The sequence below is a fragment of the Mastigoproctus giganteus genome, chromosome 8 (assembly GCF_048544385.1).
Source record: "Mastigoproctus giganteus isolate SK-2022 chromosome 8, ASM4854438v1, whole genome shotgun sequence".
NCBI lineage: Eukaryota > Metazoa > Arthropoda > Arachnida > Uropygi > Thelyphonidae > Mastigoproctus > Mastigoproctus giganteus.
In genome coordinates, this window is record NC_143582.1 from 183,843,993 (window position 1) to 183,863,023 (window position 19,031).

General features: G+C 33.7%; 1 protein-coding gene across 2 annotated transcripts in view; it reads left to right on the forward strand.

The window, feature by feature from the left end:
• Positions 1-19,031, forward strand: part of LOC150082059 (NF-X1-type zinc finger protein NFXL1) — a 252,064-nt gene that overhangs the window by 112,047 nt on the left and 120,986 nt on the right. For both annotated transcript variants that reach the window (XM_090379082.1, XM_090379083.1), the window contains exons 9-10: positions 244-358; positions 12,241-12,356. In XM_090379082.1, coding sequence (XP_090235208.1) covers positions 244-358; positions 12,241-12,356 — 231 coding nt within the window. The remainder of the gene's footprint in view (positions 1-243; positions 359-12,240; positions 12,357-19,031) is intronic.

A 19,031-nucleotide genomic window follows, 5' to 3' on the forward strand; every position in this document is an offset into this window, starting at 1 on the left:
AATATCACTGATCAGTGGTCACTTCCTATTGGATCACTTGGAAAAAGTGAACAAGGAACCCATTATAGAGAAGAGTAACCTTTACTATTATTCAAACTATGATTTTAATTATTTTGTATACTTTTCAAAATAAGTAAATTTTCTGATGATTTTGAAATTGACAATATCATATGGTTTACATATGAAATGTATGTTTTAAAAATTGGATTTATATTTCAATTTATAACTGTTCTACTCATATAGGTGTGCAAAAAGCTTTTGACTTGTGGCAATCACTTTTGTACTGTTGTGTGTCATAATGGAGAATGCCCTCCCTGTCCTAAGGCAGGACCAAGACAGTGTCCATGTGGAAAAACTGGTATGTATAAGTTGAACTCACTTACATGCTCTCTCTCTCTCTCTCTCTCTCTCTCTCTCTCTCCCTCTCCCTCTCTTCCCCTCCCCTCCCCTCCCCCAACCTTACTATGCTGAATGTTGGTATAGCAGTTTAATTTATATCTATAAAATATTTATGAAAAAGGTAAATCACTACCTCACATTCTCTTTCCTTTTCCTAGGGGAAATTGACACCTCACTGATTTGAAATAAAAAAATAAATAGAGGAGCTGTTAGTTGTAATTTTTGACAGCTCACTTCAACCATCTTAAAGAATTAATCATAGGCAGAAGAAACTTAATTAGAAAAGTAGACATCGTACTAGGCACAATATTTATTTTAAAAAGTGAAATATAATTACTGTTTTAGTAATTATGGTATTGTCTTTCTGTGTGTTTGACAGCCACTTTAACTCCCATAAGTAAGCACTGTAGTTTTATGCTCACACATACATCATCCAGATCCATTAACACTCACTGGTGTATGATCATATCAGTCCTGGACTATCAGCTTTCCATTCATTATTTTACTTGTGCTGTTCAATTTACTATGTGGTACACTCATGGGTAGTATGGTGGTTGTGATTGCTACCTTTCCATACCATACAGAAAAGACAGAATTAAATTGTATCAAGACAAAAGGAATATTTATAGACCTTTTTTTTTTTAATGGCTGTTAATTAGCCTCAGTAGAAGCATAATTCTTAGGCAAGGGTTGAATGGTTTCTGCTGAGCAAACAGCTAGACCAACCCCAGCATAATGCAATTTACAGAAACAATACACTAATACACCATAGCTTTAGTTGCTTTGGCATGAAAAAAAAAAAAAAAAAAAAAACCAAACCATTCCTATTTCTTGTTAGATCATTTGCCATCAGTCTACTCACCTCTAAGTCTATTACCATTCACTTTTGATTTAAATATTTGCTTAGCTGATCTCCCTTCTCCCATACAATAACTTAAGTTCTTCATTTACCTGTGAATGAATATTAGATAAAAAAAATGTTCTTATTTCTTCAGATGTTAATATAGCATTACCGTTGCTTCCCATCTGTTGGTTTCATTTGTTTTTCTTAAAACTTTTTTCTGAAAGTTCTGATTTTTATCAATTTCCTTTATTTCTTATCTAGCTCTTAGCACTGTAGAGTATCTTATCAAAAGTTAAGCACCCCTCTGATTTTGGGAACTCATATATGCTATGCAATATACAGATGTTTTAGCCTATAAATGGGACCAGCAGATAGGCATAAAATGATGAGCATACAGAAAGAGCTAAAAGAGTTTCAGAATAATAGTTGTATGCCTTGTGGGGATAATGTCTGTAATTGTCAAAAGTCAAATGCACCTTGAGACAACTAGTTACCTCAGCTTGCCATTAGACCCTAAAGAATATGAGTTTGGAGCTGATAGTAGCCACAGACAAACCTCTAAGTATTTCTATAGCATCCACCCTTTGATAACAGAAACAAATGTACATCTTTAACTGACATGGTACAAAGCACACTAAACCTGAATTGCGGATCAATGCTAATTGGCCCTGTGTTGGAATCAAGTAGTCATATAACATGTAATGTGCTTTTTCAGTCTGGTGGAAGTGTTTGGGTATGGAGGATGCCTGAAGAACACATACTACTAAAGTGTCATAACTGTGAAGTTGGAGTTTTCTTTTATTTTATTTTATTTTTTTTGGTATGAACTAGGTATATACTTATCACATCATGCATAGAACCAGAAGTGCTGCATCCTACCTTGTGGCCATTTTAGTATGGTAGGTGGATTATCTCTTTATTAGATATGTACAGTTATATATAAATAAACTTTGTAAAAGCAAGGATTACAAATGCATGGTTTGAAGAGACTTGGCATTGGAATATTATGGTGGCACACAAATGTGCAACTTCAGCCCCATTAAACATTTTTGAAGTGAATTGGAACACAGAATTAAAGCAAGAGCAGGGTGTCTGACCTTGTTAATAGAACTCACAAATGCTTTAGAGGACAGTATATATAGAGCACAGTATCTCTGTCGCTCTACCGGAAATTAGTAGAAAGTCTTTCAAGATGCATTGAAGCAGAAGCAAAAGGTGAGTCAAAATTATTAATTTTTTTTGAATAAATACATATTTTTTCATGACTTCAAGTGCCACATAATTTAGTAGAATAATTTTTAAAAATATAAGGAAAATATAATAAAATATATTCTCTATTCATACCTTTTCATAGGAAGTTCTTCAGCCTGACACTCACATCAAATTAATCCAATTAATACATTATATCAAACTAAGTTTATGACACAATATTATGGTTTAAAATTGTTAATATATACGGATTTCTTAAAAATAATCCTGTATTCAATTTCCATGATCTACTCACTGCCAAAAAAACAGCAAAGTGAAGTCGATGTACATCAACCCACTAAAAACTAAACCACCCAGCAATAATGGACAGGAAATTGAAGACCATTGTCAAATTTACTAAAATATTTTTAGACTAAACTTCTTAATAAGGGTCAAAGTTATTTCGGGATGGTCTGTGCTCACAAGAAGTAAAGTGACACTTAACAATCTCTACTCTCTTTTATACTAATAAGGGTTCAATTTAGTGTACCGTGGACAAGATTATTTTTATTAACCAATGTAAATTATGTTATTTACACATGTGCATAAAGGTCCACGATTCTGAAATTGTGTATGGTCTACGTACATTTATAGCGTTAAGGTTTAACTTCATTTCAAGTTTTTCGGCTATTAAGAGTTTTGTATATTCATATTGTGTATTAATTATTCTTGCCTCATCAAAAAGAAATATATGGTTCTCATGGATGGCATGAAAGGAAAGTTCAGACGCACCTGTCCTTTTTGCCTTAACGGATGCCCGGTGGTGTTGTATTCGCATTGAAAGATAATTTTGGGTAGAACCAATATAAAAAGAGTTACATTCCCCACACGCAATGTTATAGACTATGTTGGTACATTCCATATTAACAACTGTAGTATTCTTCCTCATCTACAATACTGTGTGGAGTTTACTTATGGGTTGCACAACAATTTTAAATTCCATGTTTTTAAAAATAATGAATTGTTTACACCGTTGTTGTACATAAGGAACTTTAATAAAATATTTTTGTGTAATGTTTTTATTATTAAGTTAAACCTTTTCTGATTTTTGTTTTGCCTGTCGTTGAATATTCTCTATTGTACCTAATGTATATCCCCTGTTCAAAAATCTTGTAGAGAGTTCCTTAAGTTCATTATTAAGAGATTCCTGTGTAGAACTATATTTGTAAGCATTGTAGAATTGGTTAAAAATGATACTTCTTTTATAAGTAAAAGGGCGATAACTTGAATTATGTAAAAAATTTTCCTGTATTTGTTGGTTTGCAATATATTTTAAAATGTATGCTATCGTTGACCCTAGTTAACGTAAAATTAAAGAAAATTTATAGATTTCTCTCCCAGTTTTTCATCTTCTAAAGTGAACCTAAGTCTCATATGAATTTTGTTAAATGAATCCATGAGATTAATTACTATCTTTATGAGAAATGACCAGGATATCATCAAGGTACTTACCATAAAATGTTAGGTTTGAAATATATGGATTTAAATGTAATTGTTCAGTATTGTTAAGGTAAATTTTCACGACGAGGCCACTAAGGCTTAATCACATCCGTAGTCAAAAAATTTGTCTATAAATATTTGATTGAAATTCAATGTAATTGGCTTGAATGAGAAATCTTATTAAATAAAATATTTCAGATTTTGGTAATTTGGTTTTATTAAATATTATGGAATCACTGTTAATCAAATCCCATAATGTATCAAGCGAATAATTAACATCTACATTAGTGTATGATGAGACAATGTCTAGGGAAAACGATTTATCATCTTTATCTAACTTTTTGTCTTTTAATTTATTGAATAATGAATCTGAATTTCTTATACTGAATTTTAAAATAAGACAAAGGTTTTATAATATTATACAAATATGACGCGAGGGATGCAAAAGCCAAATTTTTAGGAGACAATAGGGCTAATCGGATATCCCGTTTTGTGCAACTTAATTTGTCCAAACAGGGTAGGTACATTATTGGTTCGAGCTTTTAGATTCTTTAGGGTAGCCATTGTAATATAGTCCTCCTTCCTGTATTCTGTTAAAGTGTTATTGTATTGTTTTATTAAGTTGTCAAACGTACTTCTATTTTCCAGTTCATATGTTGAATTATCAGATATGATATTATTCAATTTCTCAATATAATTCTTTCTATTTAATATGACAACTTTTTTTTTATTTAATATGACAACCTTTGCATTACAATATCATTTTTTCTTAATTTTTGTAAACCGATCCTTTCTTCTTTTGATAGTTTAGGTATCCTTGGGTCCTTAGAATTATTGATAATATTGTTAATCTGCTGTATTAATCCTTCTCTGTTCTTACTATTTTTTGAGCCATATTCAAATATGCTACAGGAATTAATATGGAGCATACCAACATAGTCTATAACAATGTGTGTGGGAAATGTAACTCTTTTTGTATTGGTTCTACCCAAAATTATCTTTCAATGTGAATACAACAACACCAGGCATCCGTTAAGGCAAAAAAGGACAGGTGAGTCTGAACTTTCCTTTCATGCCATTCATAAGAACCATATGTTTCTTTTTAATGAGGCAAAAATAATTAATACACTATATGAATATACAAAACTCTTAATAGCCAAAACACTTGAAATGAAGTTAAACCCTAACGCTATAAATGTACATAGACCATACACAATTTCGGACTCGTGGACCTTTATGCGCATGTGTAAATAATATCATTTACATTGGTTAATAAAAATAATCTCGTTCACAGTACACTAAATTGAACCTTATTATTAGTATAAAAGAGAGTGGAGATTGTTAAGTGTCACTTTACTTCTTGTGAGCATGGACCATCCCAAAATAACTTTGACCCTTATTAAGAAGTTTAGTCTAAAAATATTTTAATAAATTTGACAGTGGTCTTCAATTTCCTGTGCATTATTGCTGGGTGGTTTAGCTTTTAGTGGGTTGATGTACATTGACTTCACTTTGCTCTTCCTTTTAGCAGTGACTAGATTATGGAAATTGAATACAGGATTATTTTTAAGAAACCCATATATATTAACAATTTTTAACCATAATATCATGTCATAAACTTGGTTTGATATAATGTATTAATTGGATTAATTTGATGTGAGTGTCAGACTGAAGAACTTACTATAAAAAGGTATGAGTTAAATGTCTTATATTTTTAAATATTATCAAAGTAGGAAGGATTGAGCTAAATTTCTCTTATATATTTTGAAATTTAGTAGAGTAAATATATTGAAATAGGCTTAAAAATTTTGTTATAAACTTCTAATCTTCTCTTTTGGCTAATTTCCTTTTTTTTCTGAATGAATTTACCTCCATGGATAGTTGAAGCTGATAGCTTGGATAAATTTAGTAAAGGTCAGCTAGATAGTTGCCCATGTGAGGAGGGAAATGCATAGGTAGATTTTATTTTTTGTCTACTTATTATTTATTTGTTATTTTTTTATTATTTATTTATTTTATTTATTTATTTTTTTTTTTTGACCTGTGCAGCAAAAGCCTGTGGCTCCTTTGCACTATATAGCTAAAACTATTTGAACTGGTTTCTTACGCATACCACTACTTGCTCTGTTAATTTTCATGTATAATTATCATAATCATTAAAGCTTGTTCCCGGATATACAAAAATTACTACCTTGTTTTGATGGACTTGGCGCATCATGGCCTTAGTAGCCCTTGCACCATAAAAACCAAAATGAAAAATTGTTTTATTTTTGTTTATTTAATAAACATTCTAATTTTCTTTGTTTTTGTGTAACTGATTTTCATGCCAAGTTGGCTACAACCTTTCATTATTTTATCAGAGTTTCTCGAAGGTCTCGTATGCTACTATTTAACAGCAGAATATTATCAGCATAATGATCCAGTTTTCACATGATAAACTTTTATTACATGGTCCATGAAAATTATAAAAAGTAATAGTAATAATAGGGTGCAGTCTTTGGAATTTGAAATTCCAAGTCTGAATTGGATCTCTCAACTTGTAAATAGCTTGTCTAATTTTAAAAAAAATTGCCAAAACCAACAGTCAAACATCGTTATAGAGTATATGTCACCTTTGAATTTTATATTTCTAACCATTTTCTCCTGAATTGCATGTGGAATCATGAAGAATTCACATACCTCTAACTCATGCTATAAGTGCATGCACATCTAATCCATTATTTTTTTTATTATTTTTTTTTTCACACATTTGAAAATGAAATGTTAGCAAAAAAATTGCAGTTACTAACAGTACAAAATCACGATTTTCTGATGTGGGTGCTCTGCATCTTTAAGTCACTGCCTGCATATACATGCTCCATATGAGAATGTGCTTCAGAGAAAAATTACTTTCACCCTGGGAGAAGGGAGGGGACTTAAGGAATTCACAAGGCATGTTGCAGCCTTTCTAAATTTCCCACATAAGAAAGATCACTGAGTTTCATTTTTGCTGCCATAATAATCATGCAATATGATATACATTAAAAAAGTGTTGTTTATTATATACAAATTTGTATAATAAACAAGAGAGAGCCCACAGAAGAAAGAATATCGATATTTCGGAATATTATTTGCTCTTTAATACTTGTAATTTCTGCAGCAAAATTTGTTCACTTGTAAAAGGACGGCATTTCTCTCCTTTAGTGTTATCACTTATTCATTGAACTAATTCATAATTTAGTGGAAACTGTTCTTACAAATTATAGCTACGTAAGCTGGTCATAGAGTACTTAGACAAACCAGTGACCAAGTTTAGTAATATTTGAGAACAGCTGTGAATGAGAAAATAGAAAATGTTCACTGTGCTAGTAAAGCTGGTAAAATGTATGTTTTATTACACAGCTGTGAAATTTTATCTTGATTATGTGGCATTTTATCTATTTTTTGTGAATGTAAATTAAATATATTTGTGGAAGAGATTAATAATGGAAGCTGCTTCAAGGTTTCCTCTCATTTTCAATACTTTGCCAAGCCAAGTTAAAAGACAAGATATAAAGATTTTAATACATACCTCTATGTTTGAATTGGACAGCTCTAATATTCTACAAATTTCTTCTTATATTTTATTTATTTTTTCATTGTTTTTTATTTATATTCAATATTCGTGTATAGAGTTGTGTGTAATCTTTTCCTTTCAAGTAGCTTCAGTGGTTGATCTCTTCCATATTATTTTGACTTATTTACACACACACACACACACACACACACACACACACACACACACACACACACACACACACACACACACAAAATAGATTTAATTCCATTCAATACAACCAAGGTAAAATGTAATCAAATATATATTTTCCAGCTGTATCCACAGTGGGCATTTTCTCTCTTCGCTCTCACTGTAATTTGTAATCTGTAACTGTAATTTGCAAGGACAGGTTAAGCTAAATTACAAAGTAATTTAGTGAATTAAGCAATAGCACTAAAAGAGAGAAATGTCAAAATGTGGATATTCTTTTTATTAGGTATGTACAATTATACATAAATGAAATAGCATTCTTTTAATTTATACTGGCATACACTGAGCTGCCTGACTGTTATGGCAGCAAAACCAAACCTTGGCAGTCATTTTATTGTATACAAAAATTAATTGAATTTCTCCAAAGTATGATTATTAGCATTGTAAGAGTGACTAAATTAATACATTAATCCATTACAACTTGGACAACTACCACAATGAAACTAAAAAATTCTAAACATTTTAAAGGAAAGAATTGCAAAAATTCTGTTCATATGATAACAGTGACAAAAAATTTCAGTTTATTAATACTGACATGTACTTATCTTGTTGGATACTTCAAATTAATTGAAGAAACACTGGGTTTTCATTTATAGACTTGACACAGTTTTATTCATTGTGCTTGTGTTCATGTTAGTTTACATACACAAACAAACTTTTTATAAAATTTGTTCTTATTTACAGTTTAGCATAAAAAGTGTTTACTTTTCAACAATCATGAACAGTGATTCTGATATCCTCTTCACTGAGGATGTCAGAATGTTGATATTTTTCAATGTTCCAAAAATTACGGCACATTGGACCCACTCTGAAATATAGGTAGCATTGAATATGTTAACCACCATGACATTATTTTTTTTCCAGCTTTCAGCATTTCAGGACTTATTTTATCTACACTTGCTGCAAACCTACGAAATTTTCCCATTTTGTCAGAAAATATTTGGTATTCACACGTCTTTTACTGTTTTCTGGCAAGTTTTCTTTTGGATTTTGATAAAGTTTGCACCATTTAATTTTTTTCTCCCAATTACATATAACTGAAAAATGTAAAAGTAAGCAATTTGTTATTTATCAATTTAAGCTAACTTGAGGACATCATAACCACTGTTAAGAGCACTGCTCGAGTTTATTATGGAGAATATCAATCATTTCAAAGCAGTGCTGCTTAACAATGCAAGTTTTCAGTTTCTCTGTTTTGCACAGTATTATTATCAGGAGGTTTTATTTGACTTATTCACTTGTAAATAGTTAATTCTCTTAATTATTTGCTATATTTTTTTTTTATTTTTTTTTTTTTGTTGGAAACTTTTTTTTTTTTTTTTTTTTTTTTTTTTTATGAAAACCCCAAACACGAAAGGTATCAAAACCTATTGCAGCTTGGCTAAGAACTGGTTTCATTTCCTTGAGCATGTTTTCTCAAAATTTATTGAATAGGAGATACCACCCAAAAAAAAAAAAAAATCCTGTTTTATTAGAAAATATTACTTTTCCATATAAAGCATTCTTCACAACTTTAATGCCCTACAAACTGTTCATTAAATCATACAGTTGTTAACATTGTCACTTTGTTTTTTAATGGTCACATCAACAGTATTTAATGGTAGTTTATTTGTATAAAAAAATATGATTATGTATTTTATAGCTTGATGGAACTTAATGTAGTCTATTCTGAGGAGACAAAATGTACAAGTACACTTCCTGCCACTTTTTTAGTACAATGAATTTTGTGTTGGACCACCATTGACCCAAATCACTGCTCTGACAGTGTGGTATTTGGAGTCAACAAGGTGTTGGAAAGTGACATGAGACTATTGGACTATTCCTGTAACAAAGCTAACTTCATTTCCCAGTGTGACATGGGCAGTTAATTGTGGTGATGAACATACCTTTCTAGTTCATCCCACAAATGCTAAATGGGGTTGAGATCTGGTGATTAAGCTGACTAGAGGAGATGCTTGGAGTCTGCCTTGTATTTCTCAAACCACTCTTTTATGCATATGATATGATGGATAGTTGCATTGTCACCTTGAATGGACCCATTTCCAAAGAGGCAAATATGCAACTTGCCTGATGTTCCTGAAGTGAAATCAGGAGACAGGATATGCAATGAATATGTGCCCCATGCTACATCTCCTCCAGCAACCTACTGTTTGTGTATAACATGAGGGTTCCAATGTTTTATCTGGTTTCCTCCATCATTGCTGATAAGAATAAATCAGTTCTAATCAGATCATGTGACTTCCTTCCTGCATCCATCCTTTGTATTCCTGTCACCAGCTCTAACTTTAAATAGCATCTTTAAAGTTTTTATAGTTTTAATACAAAAATTTAAAAAAATTTCCTTTTTTATGTGTATTGCTCTGCTCTTCCAGTTTGAGACCAGAAGAGTTACACATCCCTGTCTTAAGTAGCAATTTTATCAAAATGTGTTTTCAAGAAACATTTGAGCTTTCCAGTTGCTTTCATCTTCACCAGCTGTCAGTATAATTAGAAAATGGAAGTTAGGTGGAATTATGAGCAGTAAAGTCACCAAGAAAAATTACTGTTAATAAAATTAGATCAGAAAGTAAAGTTTCAAAAATGGAAAGTCCAAAAAGTTCCATGTGATTTTCAAAGTTGGCAGAATGAGCAAGACCGCAAGCAAGTGAATATGACAGAATGCTCTAAATAGATTTTGAGCAAAGGAGATCAAAAAGAGGAGATTCCAGAACAGAAAGCCTTAGACAAAAAAAAAGTAGCTAATTAGGCAGGAACACATTTGAATTGGAAGGAATCATAGAATAAGTAATTAGAACAAGTGAGATGAGCCAGTATTTAAGGTTCCATTAGACAGAGTAAATCGGATTATAAAGATTAGAGTTAGAAATAGACTTCATTGAGATCTGAATTGAAAATGATATATTTCTGAAATGAAATGGAAGTTTTTGAAGGTTGGTCTTTTTTAAGATGAGAATGTTCCACTGGTTTGATTACCTATTATTGACTGAGATAGTTGAAATTAAAGTTGGATTGAGTATGAAGTGACACATAATTTTAAGGATATGTATGAAGTGACACAATTTTATATTTCCAAGCTCATTTTAATACACTTCAAATACGGCATTCATTTTTGTGCAAATTGTTTTTAAATCTTCCAGTACATGCAGCCATCTCTTATTTGTATTTACAACTAATAGCAGACACAGATTTAATGGATCAAAAATAAAGGATATTTTGCCTAGACTGCAAAAGAGTTTACTGATATATCGGTTAGTGCAATTTGCATAATTTTTATACGTTAGGTATAAAGTGATCATCTACCCAGGTAGATGAATTGGCATCATTTTAATTATATCTCATATTGTGAATACCTTCACAATTAATTGCCATGATATTGCATTACTTCGAATATGTAACACTTCACCAATGGAGAAGACTATTGTTACTTATTCTTGGTGAATCCCACCACTCAGACGGCACCATTTCAAGGCTTATTAGCCTCACTTCGGTGGGTGGGCATGTTCAGTGGGTGTGGTTCCTGGTGTTGCAATAGTGACAACCCTGGTTATGAAGTATAACTCCACAATGTGAGAGATGCCTGATGGTGTGCACTGATTTAGACTAAAGGATATATTTTGCCTAGACTGGGAAGGAGTTTACTGACATATGGATCAGTGCAATTTTGCATAATTTTTGAAGCTTTACTTATTCGAGGTAGTGCAATACCATGGCAACTTGTGAAGGTATTCACAATATGAGATATAATTAAAATGATGCGAATTCATCTACCTGTGTAGATCATTTTATTCCTACATGTATAAAAATGATGCAAAGTGCACTAACCCATATGTCAAGTAAAGATCAAAAATAATTTTGAAAATTAAATAGTAAAAACCACAAAATGGGATTTTTTTTTAACCCTCAAATTATTTTTATACAAATTTTTTAAATTTTCTGATTTGATTTTTGGTGGTGATTTCACTCTAATGTTGGGCAATTAGGTCAAAATAAGAGCTAATTGATATTTAAAAGCATTTAGATATAAAAGATTTTATTTTTTAAGAATTCCAGGAAAAAATTCACTCCATAAAGCCAGCCATATTGAAACTCCACTACTGTGAACCCGTACATATTCATCAAACTGAAAGAGTTAATATAGAATGTAAATAACTTGCAGAAGAAACACTTCACTACATTGATTAAAAAGGGCTTATTAAACTGGATTATAGATCAAAAATTAACATTTAAATTTAAAGATTCCACCCATTCTAGTCGTCTTCTTTTGGGTCTTCCTCAGTGGATTAAGAATTAAAAAGAACTTTACTTGCATTTCAAAAAAATTAACTTTGCAAAAGTTAACATTTCTTTAGATAATAAAGCTTGATTCACATTTTAATCAGTAAAATTTCTAGTGGTGTGTCATTAAAGTTGAATTATACATGCACAAAATTTTATTAATTATTAGGAACAAATTTTTATGAATTATATTTAATCTAGAAATAATAATTACTGGTCTGATAACTGCTTATCTTATTTACAATAGTTGTGATATTACCTTGCACAGAAGAAGTTTCTCCTTGTGGTGACACCTGTGATAAAGTTTTAGAATGTGGCTTTCATCAGTGTAGCCAGCGTTGTCACAGTGGACCCTGTAGTTCTGTAAGTGTTGATGCTTTTATAAATAAAGCATTTAGTGCAAATAAAGCAAGCATGGCTAATTTTAAATATCACCAAAATTTTTATAGTTTTACAATATAGAATAAAAAAAAAATTGCCTTATGTACATTGCTGTGCTCCTCCACCTTATGATTACATTAATTTTTTGATTTAATCTCCACAAAAAAGTTACATCCCTGTTTTAAGTTTCACTTGCCATCGTTTTCTGCGAACTGCTTTGTTGTATGGTTTGACCACTTTAAATTAACCTGACTGTCATAAAACTGTTCATTGTGTCATGCTGTAGTTATTGTGACTCCATGGTGCATATTCAGCACTTCATTATCCACTTCTGACCTGCTATTGAATAATAATTTTACACTTGTGTAAATTTCAAATGGCTATACTGTACAATGAAAGGAATGTCTTCACTCCAAAAAAAATGCTAGTTTATTTCTTGCTGACATCAGTTTCAGTGGTTTTCTGTTGAAGATTGCCTGATTTTAATATTTAAATGTATCTTCCCCTGTGGTATTTTCTATACCAAAATAGTAGTAAAGTGTAAATTTAAATATCTATTAGAATTACATAAGTGTAAATTTTAGTATTCTTCAGGATGGTATTCACTTTTGATTTGCATTATTAATTGTTTTGCAATCGGAAAAGTACAATTCATCAAAAAAAAACAAATATTCCTATGGTAATTTTCTATTTTTTTTTTAAATAAGATTGTTGTTTATAATGATGTTTCTTGAGCTTATTTTACAGGTATCTATAAATTATTCACCTGATTATGAAGTTTGGTTAAAATTTTATTGTAATAGGTATTGTAAAATGATGTGCTACACTAAACCTCCCCATGGGTACCTTTGGTAACACATAGAATGTTGAGACATGAGCCAATTTAATTCCAATTATTTTGAAGCATTGCTTGAGAAATGGAAGTCACTGCCTGCTCAATCCAATCTTTTAACTCTGTGGTGTTTTTAACTTTTTTTGGCATACACCCTGTCCTTTATGTAGCCCCATACAAATAAATCCATAGGTGGTGAAATCCAGAGAATGAGGAGGCTATGGAATGGGACCATTGTGGCTGATCCAACGGTTAGGAAATTTTGTATTAAAGAAAGTGCAAGTTCCAGTGTGGTGATGCCCCCTCTCCCCTACCTTTCTGATAAAACATGTGGCTGCATATCTTCTAGCTGAGGCGCAGCATACAATTTGAGCATATCTAGGTAATTTGCGGAGATTGCAGCATTTTCATTGAAGCAAAATGGTCCACTCAACTTGCTGAAGGACAGTGCACACCACACATTTACCTTGAGACTTGTGTTCACAGACTTATTGGGGATTTTCAGATCCCCTATATTCAACAGTTATGTCTGTTAACTTTACCATATAGATGGGATCGTACTGCTATTGTATCGATGTTTTGGAGCAGATATCATAGCATGTAACCAGTAGTGCAGAGGAATAGTAGGGTTTTAATTGTGATAAATAAGTAACTCGAAGGTGCTAATCACTTTTCGGGCATGTATCTTTTTGTGTTTAGCTAAGAATATAATTAATTTATCATTGTGATCATTATGGTATAGCATATTATGTATCACTGCATTTAGCAATCTATTAGCTTAGTCAATAATTAAATGTTATCAAATATTTAAATCATTAAATCTTCAAATAATTAAATAAAGTGTATTTAAATGGAAATCGTGCCCCAGACTAGAGCAGCAAAGCAATGTGCACAAACTAGTGTAAGTGCTCTGGCTTGGTGGAGAACCAAAGAGGACAATTCTCCAATGTATCACAGCCTAAAAAAAATTGCAACTTTAGCATTAGCATTAGTAGAGGCATATGATGCAAGAAAGCAAGCTTATGCAGCATCAGCCAAAAAAAAAAAAAAAAAACCCTCCCATTTCATCCCTCCATTCGTTCCAAATGCCTGTCCAGCTCAGGCTTAAATTTATTTAGGCTATTAGCTTCCACAAAACACAACAAAACAAAACAAAAGATGGAATTCCACAACAAAAGATGGAAGCTTGTTCCACCAATCAACTACCTCCTGGCTAAAGACAAATTTCCACACATCTGTTCTACAACTATCTTTCCTCAATTTGAAACTGTGCCCCACTTAGGTTCTTAGTCTGAGCAAGAAGAAGAATCCCATCAGCATTCAGCTTGCTCAACCCATTCAAGGCCTTATAGACCACAATCAGATCACCTCGCAGATGCCTACTCTTCATGCGCTGCAATTTGCAGAACTTAAGCCTTTCTTGGCTCCCCTTTGTTCCCCTCACAAATCTTGTTGCCCTTCTTTGTACTCGTTCTAGCAACTCTACATCCTTCCTAAAATGAGGCCTCCAGACCTGTACAAGTACTCTAGGTGTGGCCCAACCATTGCCTTGTATAACGGGATTATCATCTCCCTGTCCCTGCTAGCAAAATAGTAGTAGTAGTAGTAGTGGCATGTGATGCAAGAAAGCAAGTGTATGAGCTTATGCAGCATCAGCCAAAAAAAAAAATCACATCATTCCCTCCAAATGCCTGTCCAGTTCCTCCTTAAATTTACTCAACCTATCAACTTCCACAACGACAGATGGAAGTTTGTTCCAGCAATTAACCACCCGCTGCCTAAAGGCAAATTTCCGCACATCTATTCTACATCTGTCTTTTCTTAATTTGAATTTATGCCCCCTTAGGTCCGTAATCTGAACAAGTGGAAGGGTCCCATCAGAATTCAGCGTGCTCAACCCATTCAAGGCCTTATATACCTCAATCAGATCACCGCGCAGGTGCCTAGTCTCAGAAAAAGATGCTGAGAGTTCCTCTCTTTTTTTTTTTTTTTTTAATAGATAAGGAACAAGTACTATCCCTTACAAATAACACACTACATTTCACTTTCCAGTTTGACAATCACTGCTTTATCCAAACAACTATAATTTCTGAAATATCTACCCCACATAATTCTTTAAATGCTAATCTCCAGATAACTAACCAGTGAGGACTTAAAAAAACTTAGTTAACCCGATCCTTCTAAAATCCAGTCCTTTCTTAATTTTTGCAAAACAGCATCTGCTGCTCTTGTCTACTCCTCTTCAACAATGCTCAAATTTCTAGAAAAAGATCACATATCTTTACAGGGAATAACCCTTACCTCCATTAGCACATATCACAAATATTGCTTCCTCTGCAGCAAAAAAAGTAGGTTTTCTCTTTCAATCATGATATCATCTTTCTTCTTCTGAAGAGTAGTAGTAGTGGCATGTGATGCAAGAAAGCAAGTGTATGAGCTTATGCAGCATCAGACAAAAAAAAAAAAAAAATCACACCATTCCCTCCAAATGCCTGTCCAGTTCCTCCTTAAATTTATTCAACCTATCAACTTCCACAACGACAGATGGAAGTTTGTTCCAGCAATTAACCACCCGCTGGCTAAAGGCAAATTTCTGTACATCTGTTCTACATCTGTCTTTTCTTAATTTGAATTTATGCCCCCTTAGATTTGTAATCTGAACAAGTGGAAGGATCCCATTAGAATTCAGCGTGCTCAACCCATTCAAGGCCTTATACACTTCAATCAGATCACCGCGCAGGTGCCTAGTCTCCAGTCACTGCAATTTGCAGAACTTAAGCCTCTCTTGGTAAGAGGATCCCTTCATTCCCCTCACCAAAAGGGGGAATGAAGGAAATATATAAATTCCTATATATCATTGACACGACTCCATGACCTGCCCTGACAGCCCGTCCGCACTGCTCAGCGAACTTCATATTTGGCTGCACAATTACCCCCAGGTCTTTTTCACTTTCCACTTCCCTGAGTGTAGTACCACCCAGTTGGTACGTTTCTCTTCGGTTATTGCTACCCATATGCAGTACTTTGCACTTGTCAATGTTAAACTCCAGTTGCCACTTCTCAGCCCATTTTCTCAACTTATCTAGATCCAGTTAGAGTAGCATACTGTCATTACTGTCGTTAACAACCCTGCCAGCCTTTGTACTATCCACAAATTTGGACATTAAACCTGATATACCTTCATCAATATCATTTATAAATATACAAAACAACAATGGGCCCAACACTGAACCCTGGGGAAACTCCACTAATAACATTTGTCCACAAAGAGCAGTGTCCACTGATTACCACTCTCTTTTGTCTCCCACTCCACCATCACTTTATCCATTGTAGCAGCTTACCCTTGATGCCATACCTCTCCAATTTGTACAGCAGTCTTCCATGTGCAAAAGTATCAAAAGCTTTTCTGAAATCCAAGTATATGATATCAAAATTATTTTTGGCTTTCAGTTCCTTTATGACCACATCATAGTAAGCAATCAGTTTGGACAGACAAGACCTTCCTTTGACAAACCCATGCTGTGTCTTAACTATTACTGCAGTCTTGTCTCGATGATCTTGCAATGCTTCTTTAACCAGTAATTCCATTATTTTCTCCAGAACACAGGTTAAACTAACAGGTCTGTAGTTACTTGTGTCACCTTTTGAACCTCCTTTGTGAATTGGTGATACTTTTCCACATACCTCCAGTCCATGGGGACTTTCCCTGAGTCCAAGGAAGCTCTCATAATTATGGCTAAAGGTTTGCTTACTTCCTTTGCTGTCTCCTTTAATATAACTGGATAGATCCTGTCCACCCCAGGTGCCTTCCTTATGTTTAACTTCAACAATTTCTCCTCCACTTTGCTCTCAGTTATTACAAAATCACTTAGCTCCCTGTTACCGTTTGATAAACTTCTGGCACTCCCCTCATTGAATAACTCCTCATGTGTGAATGTAGATTTAAAATACTCATTCAGTTTATCAGCTACCTGAGCCTGATTATCAATAGTCAACCCATCTATGTTAAGTGGTCCAATCTGATTCATCCCTTTCCTTCTAGAGTTTACATAAGTAAAGAACTCGACGCTGTAGAGCGGATATAATCTTTTAAGGGCACAAAAGGTGATATAGTTGTAAACGTTGGCACTATTGATATTAAGAGTAGGAGACCAGCAAAATTACTTAACAAGTACAGGTCACTGTTGAAAAAAAGCTGTGAATTAGGGTTGAATTTGAAAGTGTCTGCAATCCTGCCCAGACACGATAGGAGGGAGTATATGATGAGAGCCTTATCGATCAATTCGGCCCTGGAAAGATTGTGCAAGGCTCAATGGGTAGAATTTTTTTTCAACCTGATCTGTATTTGTTAACAGAAGGGACTGCTTCTACAGGGATGGGATACACTTAAATAGAAAGGGTGCAAGAATATTTGCTGATGCTATCGAGGCAATGTTAGGTGGGTCGGAAAACTGCTAGATTGGGGGATACAAAGACTAATAGACTAACAGTAGCCACTGGCAGAGGTGAAAGTGATTCTTGCACTACTTCTATTGGAATGAGCAGAAGCCTGGAAAACAAGATGCAGGATATTTCAGAGACTGCTGGGAGTCATTGCAGTACAAGTAAACACATGGGTTGTGATAGGGTAGCTAAGAAAAAGTACAGGTACATGTATACTTGCATGTACACCAATGGTAGGAGTTTGGTAAATAAATTTGATGAATTTGAGGTATTACTCAAAGCATCAAAGGCAGATATTGTTGGGATATCAGAGACGTGGTGTCACACAGATATAAGGAATGCAGATCTGGAATTTGGGGAGTACAACGTCTACAGAAAGGATAGACAGGATAGGAAGGGGGGGAGGGGTTATGCTATTAGTTAAGAAACACATAAAATCCAAGGAAGTGAAAGCCAGTCGACATTGCTGGACAGTGCAGTGTCGAGTCAGTTTGGTGTGACATAAGCATTGGGAGATCAAAATTGAGAGTAGGAGTGTGCTATAGGCCTAATGACTCTGATGAGTATAATAAGAAACTGTACAGGGAAATAGAGTGGGCCAGTAAATCAGAGAGTCTTATAATGGGAGATTTTAATTTCCCAGTTATTGACTGGAATTTGTGGGTTAGTCACTCACACACTAGCAAGGCTTTTGGGGATTTATTGGATGATTGTTTTCTACATCAGCATGTTCGGGAGGCAATTAGGGGGGTAATACTGTTGATTTGATTATCAGTAGTGATTCTTCATGCATTAAGAATCTGCAGATAGAGGAACCACTAGGTGACAGTGATCACAGTATGCTGAAGTGGGATTTACTCAAAGAGGTAACCACCATCAGGGGTAAAGGGAAGAGTTTTGCTTTCATAAAGGCGACTACGATGGTCTGAGACAGTATTTAAATTCTATACAGTGGGACCAACTGATGATGTTACCAAAAGCAAATTCAAAATGGGAAGCATTCAAAGAACTTATCTTGGAAGTTACTAGGCTTTACATACCAACTAAGAAATATTGTTCAAAGTTTAGGCCTAAATGGATATCAGATGAACTAATGAGACATGTGGCAGAGAAGAAAAATGCATGGGATACATATAAATTAACACGTGACACAGAAGCCTATGATAGATATAAGTTGATCTGTAACCAAGTTACAAAGGAGGTTAGGCAGGCGAAGGCAGATTACGAGAAATCTTTGGCAAGGGATGCAAAGAAAAACAGCAAAGAGTTCTTTACTTATGTAAACTCTAGAAGGAAGGGGATGAATCAGATTGGTCCACTTGATATCGATGGTTTAACTGTTGATGATCCTGCTCCGGTAGCTAACAAACTAAATGAACATT